Raw genomic sequence first — 15,779 nt, forward strand, 5'->3', positions numbered from 1 at the left:
AGCTGAGCAGGGCCGTCTTGGTTCCCCTTGTGTCCACCTTCACTCAGACTCAGATTTGTTTCTCTTGAAGAAATGATTGAATTCCTTCTAGCAGACAATGGAAATGACCTACCATATCCTATTTCCACTTTTGTCTTTGCTGTCAGGAACTCAGTCTCAATCATTAAATCCTCCCTTACTTTCTCCACGTTTGGGATTTTGATTTCCTCCAGCTCTTTGATATCTTTATTGTATCACGTCTTCTATGGCAAGGCTCTTCACGTACTTCCTGAAGTAGGTGTGGTAGAGAAATGAAGCTCATGTTCTCAGCACTTAGTCTGAGCCGTAGCAATGGCTTCCTTGCCTTAGGTGGGCTTTCTCCATGGATGCAAAGATAACACTGGAGGCTGACTGACATGGAGGCCCTCAGCGTCCCCAGTCTCAGAAGAGTGTACCTCTTGCCCATATTTCCAGCCAAGTCCCTGGAGGCCTTTGATGGGCCTAGCTCGGGTCATGTGCCCATCCCTGGGCCCAGGGGATGCTGTGGTCTCCCACCCCTGAAGTGGGTCAGACACTGCGGGACCACATGGGCTAAGAGTAGGGAGGGGTGCCCAAAAGGAACAGAAAATCCTATCACCGGAGAGGTGAATGGATCCTAGAAGGATGAAAATACTTCCTAATACATGTTTCTCCCATGTCTTGCCTGGAGGACTTGTCCACACAGCGCCCCCTCTCCTGCACGATGTGCCAGTTCCTGCTGGCCACAGATAGACCCAGGTTGGAATTCCAGTCCAATTTCCTCCCTGTGTGAGTCAGTTCACTTCTCATTTCTAAATGGGGATCACCACAGTACCGACCCGTGAAATGGGTGTGAGGAGTAATTCTGGCAGTGCTATAAATAGTGCTGACCTTGGCGCCTGTCCCCCACCAGCTCCCCCTCCTCTGACTTCCCACAGCCCTATGCCTGCATCCCTGGCGCTGCCCTGCAGAGCCTCACCTGTGTGCTTCTAACTAACCCCCATACAGGTGTCCCAGCCCACAAACTTCTGTGTGAGAGAAAAGTAACTTTATTTTCCATAACTCGATTTATGGAAAATAAAGTTTCTATTTCAATTTCATTGTTCCAAGTGAGGGATAGGAACTGAACGTCTGTCAGTTTGGAATATTCCTTCACCTCTTTCCTCAGGAGTCCCTGGGGGTGATTAGCCACGATCAGTTCTCAAGTGTCTGCTAACCTGTCCACTTCCCCAACTGGTCCTGGGTTCTCTGCCGCTGCAAGTAGCCATGGAGACACCCCCATCTCCATCGTGGGCCTGTTCTGGTCTCCTTTCTCTCTGAGCCACTCATAGAGATCATTTCCTCTGCTTCGGTGCCTGCTGAGGTGTGCGGAACCTCAGAAGCCTTCTGTGACTCTGCCTGCCCATGCATTCCATGCGCATTCCTCTCCGTGACATTTTGCTGCCTCCCTGGGGCAGGACGCCTTTGCTTGCAATGCCACAAACATGCCTGGGCTTTTGCCACCTCCCCTGGCTCAGAGTCCTTTTCTCTGGGACCCACGGGTATCCTCTAACTAGTTTGGCAGCAGAGGGGGAGGGGGAGGGATTACACTTACTCAAAATGTTCCATCCCACATTTTTTATCCAATGGAAAGGTTATAAGTCCTTTCCATTCTTCAAGGGCTCTGGCTCTTGAAATTCATAAGCCAGGGAGAGATAGTTCCCCTCCGCTATCTGCTATCATATTCCTCTCTTGAGGTATAGCACAGACTGGCCTAGCTGCTCAAATAGGGAGAAGGGCAAAGGGGGAAAAGGAAATTCCAGGAAGAAAAATGGTCACTGATGAATATTCAGAACGGGAGCCTGACACACACAAGTGAATGCCTTCCTGGAGCGACTGACTTATCCATCTCTGTCCTCCTCGGAACCTAGTGTGGCTCTGGAACATAGCAGGCGCTCCGTTGATGCTCAGAGATTCATGCTGTCTTGCCTCCTCCTTAAACATCTCCCTCAGCACTTTATAGTTTGCAAAGCCCTTTTACACACATTCTGTCAATTAACTTCATAATGACCCTCTGACAATGGTGCTCATTTCCAGACGAAGAAACCAGGGCTCAGAGAGCTCTGGCTGGAGTAAGGTGGAGCTGGAGGATAGGGCTGCGGGGTCCTGCAGACGCCAGTGTCATTATGGATGACCCCGTCTCTGTTTCACCCTCCACCTACTCCCAGCATTTGCTGCCTTCCTGCTGATTGCCTGCCTCCTGGATTTCCAGAGGGCCCTGGCATTGTTTGTCCTCACCTGTGTGGACCTTGTCTTCCTGGCCCACAACCTGCTGAAGAGGCCACTGGGGCCAAAGCTGCTGAGGTGTGTCAAGCCTCTGGGGCATCCCCGCCTGAACCTCTGGTTTAAGAGGTAAGTGAGGCCCCAGGGGAGTATGGGGGTGGGCAGGCACATTGACAGAGGGCCTCTGAGTCAGCTGCGGGGTCACAGCCAGGGCTGGGTGGGGAGGTCCTTTGTCCTTGTCGCACCAGAGGGCTCCTGAGCCATGGGGAGCACATGTTACTTGCCTGCCTCCTGGGAGCCCCGGAGCAGGTGTTGCTGGGTGGCTTCAGAGGCATCTTTGTGCCATCTTTGTGGCATTTCGCCAGTTCCCACCTGATTCTCTGCTCCAGTTAAAACAGGTGACTATGATACCTGAGGACAGGAATCAACAGTTTCCTAAATTCAGATATCGCAGCCCATTCAAGCAGGGAGGGCCCATATCAGTGCCTCCTATCAGATCACCTGGAGCATGCGTGAGACATACAGCTGCAGGGGACCACCCCTGGAGTCTGATTCAGCAGTCTGAATTGAGGTCCAGGAATCAATATTTTTTTTAACTTTTTATTTTATATTGGAGTATAGTTGATTAACAATGTTATGATAGTTTCAGGTGTACAGCAAAGTGATTCAGTTAAACATATACATGTATCTATTCTTATTGAAATTCTTTTCCCTTTAGTTAATATTTTTAGTTAGCCACCAGGGGATTCTGATGTAGCCAGCCATGTTCCTGAACACATTTTGGGATCCCCTGGTTTTTAAACTGGGTTCCTTAGAGCTCTGGAAACCTTAGAGGTACCGTAGGGCAGGTGAGGGAGATCAGAGAGGGGAACATCAGACACCCTGCCTCCCAATCTCCATTTCAACCAGACAGCTCTATTTTATCTGTTTTATAAACAGGTTTGCAAAAAAAAGAAAGAAAAAATTTAGCTGGGAAAAAATGTTTCTATGGCTTAAAAAAGGTACTCTTTTTTTTGTTGATGAAGAAACTGGTGCCCAAAGATAACCAATGACTAAGCCAGGCAGGTGTAGGGCATAATGGTGTTTCCCAAAGTAAGACCCCCATACCACAGCAAAATGCTTTGAGCCAGCCTATAAACAAATTCTTAGTTTTATTTATAAATAGATTTGTTTTTACATTTGCCTTCTCTTTATTAAATAGATTTATAAAAGGATTTATTTTTATAGTCATCTTCTGTTTATGACAAATCACTGATACTGGTTTTCCATTTGAGGTATTGTTATAAAGTTTGCTTTAAAAAAATACATGCAGGTAGGGAGTTCCCTGGTGGTCTAGTGGTTAGGATTTGGCGCTTTCACCGCCATGGCCCCAGGTTCAGTCCCCAGTTGGGGAACTGAGATCCCGCAAGCTGCGTGGCATGGCCAAGGAAAAAAAGAAAAATACATGCAGATAAACTAGATAAATAAGATAAATAAGACTGTATAAAAACTAAAATTTTTTGATTCAGAGGACACCATCAACAAAGTGAAAAGACAACCCACAGAATGGGAGAAAATATTTGCAAATTATATACCAAAAAAAAAAAAAAATCACAGCAAGATACCACTTCCCATATACTAGGATGGCTATAACAAAAAAGATAAATGATAGCAAGAGTTGGCAAAGATGTGAAAAAATTTGAAACCCTCATACACTCCTGAAAGAAATGTAAGATGATGCAGCTGCAATAGAAAACAATGTCAGTTCCTCAAAATGTTATACGTGGAGTTACCATACCCAGCATTTCCACTCCTAGGTATATACCTAAGAGAAATGAAAACATATATCCAAAAACTTATATGCAAATGTTCATAGCATCATTATTCATAATAGCCAAAGTGGAAACAACCCAAATGCCCACCAACCATTAAATGGCTGAATAAATTGTGTCTATACATATAATGGAATATTATTTGGCCATAAAAAGAAGGTAGTACTGATTAATGCTACAATAATGACAAAGCTTGAAAACATGCTAAGTAAAAGATGCCAGTCACAAAGAACCATATACTGTATGATTCCATTTATATGAAATGTCCAGAATAGGAAAATCTATAGAGACAGAGAGTAGTGATTTTTTAAAAATATTTATTTATTTATTTGGTTGTGCCGGGTTTTAGTTGCGGAAGGTGGGCTCCTTAGTTGTGGCTCATGGGCTCCTTAGTTGTGGCATACGAACTCTTAGTTGCTCATGCATGTGGGGTCTAGTTCCCTGACCAGGGATTGAACCCGGGCCCCCTGCATTGGGAGCTTGGAGTCTTAACCACTGCACCACCAGGGAAGTGCCGATTAGTGACTGACTAGGGCTGGAGGGGGATGGGAAGATGGGGGTGGTGGGTAGAGGTGTGGGGTTTCTCTTTGGGCTGATGAAAATGTTCTAAAGTTGATTGCAGTGACGGTTGTACAACCCTGTAAATATACTAAAAACCATTGAACCATACTCTTTTTTAAAAAAATTAATTGATTTTCATTTTTGGCTGCGTTGGATCTTTGTTGCTGCACCTAGGCTTTCTCTAGTTGCAGCGAGCAGGGGCTACTCTTCGTTGCGGTGTGCAGGCTTCTCATTGCGGTGGCTTCTCTTGTTGCAGAGCATGGGATCTAGGCGCATGGGCTTCAGTAGTTGTGGCACACGGGCTTCAGTAGTTGTGGCTCGTGGGCTCTAGAGTGCAGGCTCAGTAGCTGTGGCGCACAGGCTTAGTTGCTCCACGGCCTCTGGCATCTTCCCGGACCAGGGCTCGAACCCGTGTCCCCTGCATTGGCAGGCGGATTCTTAACCACTGCGCCACCAGGGAAGCTCTGAACCATAGTCTTTAAATGGGAAAATTGTATAGTATGCGAATTTTGTCTCAATAAACTGTTTTTAAAATACATGCATTTGATTTCGGCTTCCACAATCAGGTCAAGATGGAGTAACAGAGACCAGCTTTATCCTCTCACCTGAAGCAACTAAAAAACCAGAACAAATAGTATATGGCTCTTAAGAAATTGGGCATCAGGCAACAAAGGACAGTGATCCTTGAGAAATAGGAAACAAGTGAGATGAGCTCTATGATTGCCCCAACTTACTGCATTGAGGGGGTTTCCAGGCCACAGTGCAGGAAAGGGGCATTAAGGTGGGGCCAGTAGATTTCCTGAGTTGAAGAGACAGAGCTCGGACTTCAGGAAAGCCAAGGTGGCTAGAGTTCACAATGCAGAGTACCAGAGGAGAGAGATCTGCTCCCGGGATCTGCAGAGGGTTCTCCTCCAGTATTCAACTGAGTTCTGATCAGTGAATACGTATGAGGAAACTATGCAAGGCCTAGAAAAGAACCACTGAAAAGGATTAGAGAACAGTGCCCAGGATCACACAGGGTCAGGAATAGTGTTTGCTCTCAATAGTCAGAGTGGAAAACCTCATGATTCACCGGATATTGTTTAGAGTACTAAGAAAGATCTTGGGTCAGTAATAGGGAAAAATTAACCATAGAATAAACCCTGCTCAGGCTCTACCTAACAAATTTTAAGAAAACTTGAAGGAGTCAAACAGAGCATCAGTTAACCATGGCACATTAAGTAGGCAAACAGACAAGTAATTGAAATCTCCAAAGGAGAAGGAGGGAAGAAAAAATACTTGAAGAAATTATATCCAAGAAATTCCAAATCTGATGAAAATTATAAACCCAAACATCCAAGAAACTCTACAAACCTACATCACAAGAAACATGAAGAAAACCACACCAAAGCACATCATAATCAGAGAAGGCATTTGACAAACAGGTGAATGTATAAGCCAACTGTGGTATATCCATACAATGGACTACTACTCAGCAATAAAAAGAAATGAATGCATGCAAAAACATGGATGAATCTCAAAATAAAATAATTACACTAAGTGAAAGAAGTCAGACAAAAAAAATATGTACTGTATGATTCCATTTCTATGAAATCCTAGAAATTGCAAACTCATCTAGTGACAGAAAACAGATCATTTGCTGCCTGGGGATGAGGGAAGGAATTACAAAGGAATATGAAGAAGCTTTTGAGGGTGATGGATATAATACGCTCACTGCGATACTGGTGATGGTTTCATGGTGTATACATATGTTGAAACTATCAAATTATACACTTTCAACATGTTCTATTTATTATGTCAATCATACCTCTAATACCAGGCGGGGAAGGGTGGAGGGAAGGGATAGTTAGGGAGTTTGGGATTGACATGTACACACTGCTATATTTAAAAAGGATAACCAACAAGGGCCTACTGCATAGCACAGGGAACTCTGCTCAATGTTATGTGGCAGCCTGGATGGAAGGGGAGTCTGGGGGAGAACGGATACATGTATATGTATGGCTGAGTTGCTTTGCTGTGCACCTGAAACTATCACAACATTGTTAATCGGCTATACACCAATATAAAATAAAAAGTTTAAAAAAATCATATCTCTAATAAAGCTATTAAAAACAACCCCTTTCCAAAAAAAATAAAACCCCAAACATGCATTTCAGTTTTTATAAAATGAGTTAACTTCAAGGAAAATAGTACAGGTGGCACAGAGACAGGGCAGAAATCGTGCCAATGGAACTGGGATGATAGGAGTTTGGGAAACACACCAGGAATAAACAGTCAACTCTGGGGTTAGCCGCTGGATTTCAGGTCATGGGTCCTCCTCTTACCGGCTGGTGACCGTGTACAGAACTAGTTAAGCGAATAGATTTGCTGCCAGAGTGCCTGGGCTAAGATCTCAGCTTTGCTACTTTCTAGATGGGCAGCTGTGGGCAAGTCATTTAACTTCCTGGGCCTCCGTTTCTTCATCTCTAAGATGAGGACAGTTACTGGAGGTCTCCCAGCACCCAGCATAGTCCCTGGCACATAATAGGTGCTCAGTGAAGCTTAGCTGTGGTTATAGTACCCAGTGAGTTGAAGACTGGGTCGGGGCTAGACCTTGAACAGCCAGTACCCAGACCGGGGCTCTTGAACATTTCAGGCTGCCTCCTGGACAAGCAAATCCCAGCCCCAGGGAGGGAGGTGTTGCTGTAAAAGTTGCATCCAGCCCTAGGTCTCAGGTGCTCAACTCTGCATTCCAGACTGACACTACTGCTTCTGGGCTTTGGGGGAGCAGAGCCCATGGTCCATGGTGCTGAGTTCTAGCCCACACAGGCCCCATCTCACCCTGGCAAGGTCAGAGGCTGGGCTGAGCTGAGCATCATTGCAGCTTTGAGAATTCCTGCCTCTTGATGGAGCCATGTGCTTGGCACCATGCTAAGCTGAGTACACACATCCTCTGATTTAGTCCTCTCGGCAACCTTGAGAAATGGGGTGTCTTTGGCTTCGTTTACCCAATGAGGAAACTAGACTCAGAGAGGCTATGTGGTCTGTCTGAGGTTACACAGCGCTCTCTCTCTCCCCCCACCAGCCCCGAGTACCCTTTCTCTGGGGCCCTGGGTGCTCTTGTGTGGGGGTGAGGAGATGCTGACAGTGATGACTTTCTGCCCCGCTCCTGCAGGGAGCCCTTTCTAGCCCTTGCTGCTTTCCTGGGCCTGATCCTATGGCTGGCTCTGGACACCTCTCAGTGGCCTGAGCAGCTGGTGTCCTTTGGAGGAATCTGCATGTTCGTCAGCCTCCTCTTTGCCTTCTCAAAGCATCACCGCACAGTGAGTGCTTAGCTATCAGGTCCAGAGTGGGCTGCAGCCCCTTCTCTCTCTGATATCAGGTCACCCCCCTCCATTTCACAGTGTGGTTAACACCTTCCCCCAGACTCCAGCCAAGGCTCCCAGAGATCCTGATGCACAGCTGGGTGTAGGGATCACTGCTAAGGAGTCATTAAATGCTGAGAGGTAGCAGCAGCCCTTAGGAGTCCAGTTCCCTTCTGCTGGGGGTCGGGGAGAGTGCATTGAGGGAGAGAGAGTGGGGTCAGGGTGGCTGGGAGCCCTGACTATGTAGGAGGGATGGGGGAGGATCCAGACAGACAAAAGTTACATGGGAGCCGGACACTGAGGCCACAACTCCAGCTCCACCTACCCTGTGATGACCCAGGACCAAGTGCCATGGCACACTCCAGGCTGGTCCTTGGTTAGATCTTGCCCTACCCCTGCCTACTGCCCAGGCCCATTGCTGCCAAGTGTGGCCTATTCTGAACCATGGGGAATTTGACCATTGGCAACTGGCCCAGAGCTCTGGCTGGGTCCAGCCCTCATCCTACAGACTGGCCAAGTCTCCCATAGCCCCTCAGCAGTCCTGTGCCCTCTGCCCTCACCCAACTGTTCCCTGTGGATCTCCCAAGGAGCTGAGCTCACCAGGACCTTTCTATCGGGTGGCAGGTATCCTGGCGGGCTGTGTCCTGGGGTCTTGGACTACAGTTTGCACTTGGACTCTTCGTCATCAGAACAGAACCAGGATTTATTGCATTTCAGTGGCTGGGCGACCGGATCCAGGTGTGTACATGGGGTGCAGTTGCCCAGGGAGTGTTGGGTTGCCAGGGAATGGAGGAGAAGCCTCTCTGCTGGAGGGAGGTGGGCTGTGAGGCCATAGGGAGGGGCTGTGACCAGGATGGTGGGTGTGTACGGGGCCCCAGACCAGCTGGGCAGCTGGGGGCTGAGCATTGCATCTGCTACTTCTCTCAGGCCTGGTACCACCTGCCCAGACAGAGCAGTCCTTTCAGAGGCTGGGTCTGATGTGGAAGAGAATCTCAAAACAGGTAGGTTCCTTGTGGGAAGGCCCACAAGGCATGTGGCCCTCAGTGGTCATAACAAAAGGAACTTATAATAGTCAAAAGTGCTTTAAAAATTGCAAATGATTTACTTTGTATGTGTATATGTGTGTTTAAAAATAATGTTCATTTTGTTGAAGTTATACTTTTTTAATTCCATTTTTTTTATTGTGATGAGTACATATAACACAAAATTTAGTATTTTAACCTTTTTTTTTCATTTTAACCATTTTTGAGTGTCATTAAGTTCCTTCACATCATTGGGCAATTATGATTTACTTTTTTCTTTATAAGTATGTTTCATATTTATTTATCTTTTATTTATTTATTTAGGCTGTGCAGGGTCTTAGTTGCAGCATGCAGCATCTTTAGTTATGGCATGCAGACTTCTTAGTTGCAGCATGCAGACTCTTAGTTGCGGCATGCGAACTCTTAGTGCACCATGCGGGATCTAGTTTCCCGACCAGGGATCGAACCCGGGTCCCCTGCATTGGGAGCGTGAATCTTACCCACTGGACCACCAGGGAAGTCCCATGATTTACTTTTTAAAATATAAATTATCAAGGACACAAGGTTGATCCTATACTCACCCCTCTCTCGCCATCTCGAATTTCCATGCGAATTTCCATTTCAATTCATGTAGAGAGAATTTCCTTCTGTCTACAGGGAGAAGGAGGGGTGGGGCAGGGAGATCCCACATATCTGGGCTCTGCGCACACCTGCTGGCCACGCCAAGGGTATCTGCGTGGGTGTCGTGCAGGAAAAGACAGTTGCTGCTCTGGGCACACCCCTCATTTTATAGATGAGAGCACTGAGGCCTGGACAACTGAAGTGACTTGGCCCTGCGGTCACAGTGCTTGTTCTGGTCCTAAATACAGGTCTCTTGCAGAAGCATAGCCAGATTGCAACACCAAGGCCAGGAGCCCGGGATGGCGACAGGACAGGGCTGTGCCATCGGTGGGGAGGGGAGTGGGCAGACACAGCGGGCACCACCTTTGACAGCCTTCTCCAGGCAGCTCACTGTTTGCTTCCTCCTTTGCCTCGTTCTTGTCCCAACAACTCTCATCTCTGAGTATTTCTTTACAATTATTGAAAAGGTGTCTCTTTTGGAGGACGTGCTTAGAAGGAGCAGGCGCCCATGAGTGTGGCTTTAATGACACACGTGGTGCCCTGGCCCCTGTAAAGCCCACGACCTGGGCGGACTAGTCCTGCAGCCTCCATGTCCCTCTCTCCCACTGGGCTGCAGGGAAGGCCCGCGGAACAGGCAAGGCTCCTCCAGTTCACCGCAACCTGGTTCCCTGGGTCCTGTTTCCTCCTTCCTCCCTTTTGGCCTCACTCTGGATTTTTGTTTTGCTTTCTCCTTTCAGATCTTCCTGAGCTACAGGTCCAGCTTCTTGTCTGGGGAGGCTCTGGTCAAGGATATCTTTGCATTTCAGGTCAGCTTGACTCTTGGCCCTTAAAGCCTTTAACAGCCTCTGCCCTCCCCCTCCAGCCCAGGCGGAGGGGGAGGGCTCCTGCAGGCAGAGCCCGGCTACTGGAAGCTAATGAGGCTTAAGCCTCGGGGTCCTGAGAGGGGCCCCGGCAATGCAATCACCTGGGGGTATGTTTTCAGTATATTTTGTAAAACTTGCAAAAGTAAGATATATCTGTATTCTTTTCCAAAAAAAAATGAATCCCCAAATCATAGAATTGCTGGGAGGCTGAGGACAAGAAGAGAGGGTGAGGACATGGGGATAGTACCTGCTATAACCTTAGCCCCTGACATGCTGCAGGGACCTAGAACTATAAAGGACAGTTTCCAGGAACCCTTACGCTCCAAAGATCCTCTCAGGGTTCTCCTCCTTCAAGGCCCCTCGCAGGTTACCTCTGCCAGGAAGCCCGCCCTTATTAGTCCAGCTGCAAGTTCTAAGTCGCTCCTCTGGACTCTCCTAGACCTACAGTCCCTCCCTCCTTCCTTCCCTCTTTCCTTCCCTCCTTCCAACAAAAATGTATTGTGTGCCTTCTGCAGTGCAAAATATTATAGGGGAAATTGAGATAAAGACTGAAAGACTTTATTGTGTACTGGTAGAGCCCTAACTGTAATTGAAAACAAGGCAGGCTGTGCTGAGTAGGCGATGGTGTGACTGCTTCACTGTTCCGGGGTGGAACTGTGGTTATATTTCTTCTTTCCCCAACTGACCACCCAAGCACCCAAGTGCCTCCTTTAGTAAGATCTCGAGTGTAGCTCCTCTGCCTGCCTCACACCCAAATTGTCTCGGGACCCTGCGGCTGCTCCAGGCTTAAGTTCTACTTCCAAATGCCAGGTGGAGAGAGAGGGAGACGTGGGCCCCACTTACCCATTAGCTCGCCCCAGTTTCTGCCCTGTTGCCATAGCAGCACAGATGGGAGTTGGTGCTGCCCACTCCGGCACGTCCTGGACCACAGTAACCATGGGGCTGCCGTGCAGGATCCCATGCGTAGGTTCCAGAGATTTCTGCTTTTCGCCATTACTCAGCCATTGTTCCCAGAGCCTCCCCACCCTGCTTGGGGGTGTTGGGGTCCAGAGGCTTCCAGCCCAAGCCATGGGTTTGGCATGGACTTCTGGGTGTCAAGCCAGTTCATGAGTTCAGACACCTCCAGCCCACCCCCAACCCTGAATCATGGTGAGGTCCTCTGGGAGCTTTGGTCTCTGTTTGCGCCAGCAACTCTCTGGGAAACATCCACTCCATCCAAGGGGTTCCAATAATGTCAGCCCTAGGAGGAAAGGGGGAGGGACCAGGTTCCTGTCCTCTCGGGACAAATTTGTCCATCATGTTTTTCTGAGATCACTTCAATGTAGGGAGAGGATCACTTCTGTGTAGGCCTCTGTCAGCCCCTCCAAAGGTTCCCTAACACCATTCTTGTAGGGCAGAGGCGGGGAGGGGCTGCTCCCTTTACATTTGCATTTCCAAGTAGGGGCCACCAAGGTTTCAGGGAAAAGCAGTGAAGTCCTGCTCCAGGGTGACTTCTTATGTCCACCAGACAGAGAAATAGCGGCGGTGGCTTCTCGCACTTTACAAGGCGAACATACAACACTCTGTGATTTGACCTCCCCAGGCAGCCAGGTTCAAGTGTAACTGGCACAAAGGAAAGTGCCTGGGGAGTCCATTTAGGGAGACATTTTTAAAAATAAGGACAGTGAGGATGCCCTCTTAAGGAGGTGGCATTTGAATTGGAGCCTTAGGACAGGAAAAAACTGGAGGCACAGAGATAGTCAGGAAGAAGGAATGCCTGGGCAAAGGCGTGGAGGTGAGAAAGTGCTGGGCTGTCTAAGGTACAGGGCGTAGTTCAGTTCGACGGGCATGTAAGCTATTTGAAGGAAAGGATGGATTGGAGGATAAACTGCAAGTGTGGTGGGGCTGTCTCTTGAAGAGTCTTAAATGCCAGGCTGAGGCACCTGGATTTGGTCCCCAGGAAATGAGGAACTATTGAAGATTTTTGAGCAGGGAGGGACTTGATTGGAACTTTGGGACAGTTGTGATTTCAATAGTAGGTAGGAAGGGTTGTAGCTAGGATGCTTGGAATAGGGGACCAGTGAGGAGGCTGCCTCACACCCAAGTGATGACACAGGGGCCACCAGACTGCCACAGTCCAGAAGAGAGGTCACCATGGGGAACGAAGGGGGGGGTGTGCGGCTGAGAGACCAGCTCCATGAAGCTCGTCACTTAGCTCCACACGTTGCAGCTGTTACTTCTGGCTGTTTGAGGGCAAAGCCTGGGTCTTACTCATCCTGGTGTCGGTTAACTGACCCTGAGCCCTGCAAAGCCCTGCCCAGTGCCTGGTACACTGCTTTTTGCTGAATGAATGAGATGGATAAATGATGGTTCTTCTGTGCAAGTGGGAAGTCCCTCTGCCTGCTGGGAACGTCTGGCTCTTTGAGCCCCTGGCTGTGGGTTGGGCTCCCACACAGCCAGCCTCCCCCTGGCTGGGCCACCATTCCCATGACTGTGTGGTCCTGAGCAGCTTGTCCTTTGGCCCAAAACCAGGGCTGAGCTCTTCTTTCTCCAAACCTCCCCAGCAGAGGCCAGAGCTTCCCAACCCTCTAGAGCCAAAAGCTACACACAGGCTTTGCAGCAAGATCCAGGGCCCTAGACAATTCTGTCCCCCCTCTGACCTGAGATTCTGGTGGAACAGAGAAGAAAAGCTTAGGGAGAAGGAAGTCATAGTAACAGCTACTAGTTATGGAGCAAGGACTATGTGCTAGGCACTCACTTCACCTTTACAACCCTCTGGGGAAAATAATATCATTATCCCCTTTTTGCAGGTGAGGATACTGAGGCTCAGAGTGGCTGTTGCTTGTGCAAGCTCATAAAGCTAGAGAGGATTGGAATCAAGATTGGAATAAGCCCGATGCTCTTGCTTATTCACTTCTGTGCCTTGATATCAGAGCCCTTTCCTAGGTAGACAGTGGTAACGAAGGGGCCTCAGACCTTGGCTCTTTGTTTTTCCCTTGGTTTAGAAGAAAACAGTATTTCTTAGGTTCATGTGGCTGAAAGGGACAGAAACCCCTTTGAAACTTGCTTTAAAGGGAGGAGAGAGGGAGGACTGTTTCTTGGCTCACAAACTGGAAGGCAAGGTAGAGCTGGTGCCAGCTGGAACCAGGGCCCCAGAGCTGCCAGGCTCATGGCCCTCAGCCTTGAATCTCTGCTCATCCCAGGGTGCTAGCTTCATTCTTTCATACCAGATCTTCTCCTGGCCCCCAGCAACACCAGATACTCATCCTTACATGCATGTCACCCAGCACAGGGGAAATTCTTCTCTGCCTGCTCAAGTTAAAAAATCCCAGGGTGGGTTTTGGATTGGTCTGCCTTGGGTCATGTGACCATTCTTGGCCCGATCACTAAGGCCAGGGCAGGGGACACTGAAGTTGGAGGGACCGGAGTCTCATGTTCCCACCCAAAGCCAGGGAGTCAGTTGCTCTGATTGAGTGGAAGCCACCCTCTGAAACTCATCATTTGAAGGATTATTGCCTAGAACAGGCAGGTACTATTAACCTCCCATTATAGAAAACAAGGCAGACAGCTCCCTATAGGACCTGGATTAGCTCTGTTTTCAGGGTGCCCTTCTGTTCTAAGTGAGCATCTGTGGTCTAGTATAGGAGCTGAGCGCACGTGGCAGATAGCATACCTGCCTGGGAGAAACAACAATGGCATGGACCCTTTGATCTGGATTCCCTCCCAGCTGTAACGTGGGGCCACATTTGGGAGTCTAGGCTATACTTCCTGATCGGGGTGCTTAGCTCCTGAGTTCATTGGTTGTAAACGACAGAAACACAACCCAAATTGATTTAAACCAAAAGATTAAACAGAAAACAAACAAACATAAAGATTAATTCTGATAACTGAGAAATCCAGAGGCTTCAGGTCCTGCTGGATCCAGGTATGCAACATCACCTGGGATTTGCCTTGCTTATATCCTGGTTCTATGTTCTTAGTCTTGGCTTTAGTCTTAGTCTTAGTCTTGGATAGGCTCTCTTGAGGTTGTGACAAAGAGGTACCAGGCTTACATCCAACCAACTTAGCAACGCTAGCAGAGAGAGAGAGCCTGTTTTCCACTAGCTCCAGCAGGAAATCCAAGAGTAGACTCTTTTTAGCCTGGCTTGGGGTATATGCCATCCTTGAACTGTAGCCAGGGAAGATACCTCACGCTGATGGGCCAAACCTGGAGCCTCTGGGCTGAGAGTAGAGGAGGGGTGGTTTCCTAAAGGAAAGTCAAACTTTTTTACCAAAAGAAGTGAGGGAAGGGGCATCCAAACAGCTGCTGTCCACCAGAGCCACCACTCAACTTCTCTCCCAGTTCAGCAAAGAAAGTATCACCTGGCTTGCTGCTCTGTCCATCCCCTCGCCAGTGTCAGTTGTGTGTCTCTCCTCCCTTTCTAGAAGAATACACACCTGCTACTTGCATCTCTCCCCGAATCACACTTCAGAACCATGGATTCATAGACCGTTGGGTTAGGAGGGAGCTCATTGATCTTTGGGCCTCCTGTTTATATTACAGATGGTCAAACCATGCCCCAGAGAGGAGCAGTGACCTGGGCATAACTGCGCAGTGAGTTAAGGTAGAGGCAGGGCTAGAACCAGGTTGTTGGACTTCAATTAAGTGATGTTTTCTTCCTCATATTCTAAGTAGAAGTCAATGACATCAGGTCTCCCTTCCAAATACAAAAAGCATCCCTAATAACAACAATGATAAATTTAAAACCAATTAATAGTTGCTAAAGACTTTGAGATTGGATGTTCAGTCAAGAGAATAAAAACAAGAGAGGTGAGTTTATCATTAACCAGGCTTAGCATTTCCTAGTCAAACACCAACTATTCCCTGGCCCCTGGGAGGCCCTGTCCTCTGCACAAACTCCTGGCCAGTGTATTATTAGCCAGTGGTCTCCTTAGCAAAGGCATGCTGGAATGAGAGAGGACTTAAGACAAATGCTCCATGACCACGGAACTCCCTTTCTCAACAAGATTTACTAATCACAAAGTTTCATTCACACCCTGCCCCCCTGCCTATCCCTCCCTCTCTCTCTCCCTCTCTCTCTCTCTCTCTCTCTCACACACACACACACACACACACACACACACACACACACACACACTTGCCGAGCTTGGGGCTTATCTTCAAGCTGGGGGTGGCTTTGTTAGTGCTGAGTCGAACGGAAGACTCAAGAGTTTTCTTTCCGTCCTTTCCATGAATCATGTGGCCCTAGTCCAAGGCCTTTGGCCCATGTCAGCCTGGGGAAATCTCTGAGCTCACTCAGATTTTCAGAATCCAAGCTG

The 15,779-nt window shown here is 48.2% G+C and overlaps 1 protein-coding gene across 1 annotated transcript in view; it reads left to right on the forward strand.

Moving 5' to 3' along the window:
• Nucleotides 1-15,779, forward strand: part of SLC28A1 (solute carrier family 28 member 1) — a 55,048-nt gene that overhangs the window by 13,292 nt on the left and 25,977 nt on the right. Inside the window, 4 exon segments of the mRNA XM_082449138.1 lie at nucleotides 2,205-2,388; nucleotides 7,786-7,933; nucleotides 8,600-8,713; nucleotides 10,356-10,424. Coding sequence (XP_082305264.1) covers nucleotides 2,205-2,388; nucleotides 7,786-7,933; nucleotides 8,600-8,713; nucleotides 10,356-10,424 — 515 coding nt within the window.

Source organism: Balaenoptera physalus, assembly GCF_965194825.1.
Source record: "Balaenoptera physalus genome assembly, chromosome: 2".
In the NCBI taxonomy this organism is placed as follows: Eukaryota; Metazoa; Chordata; class Mammalia; order Artiodactyla; family Balaenopteridae; genus Balaenoptera; species Balaenoptera physalus.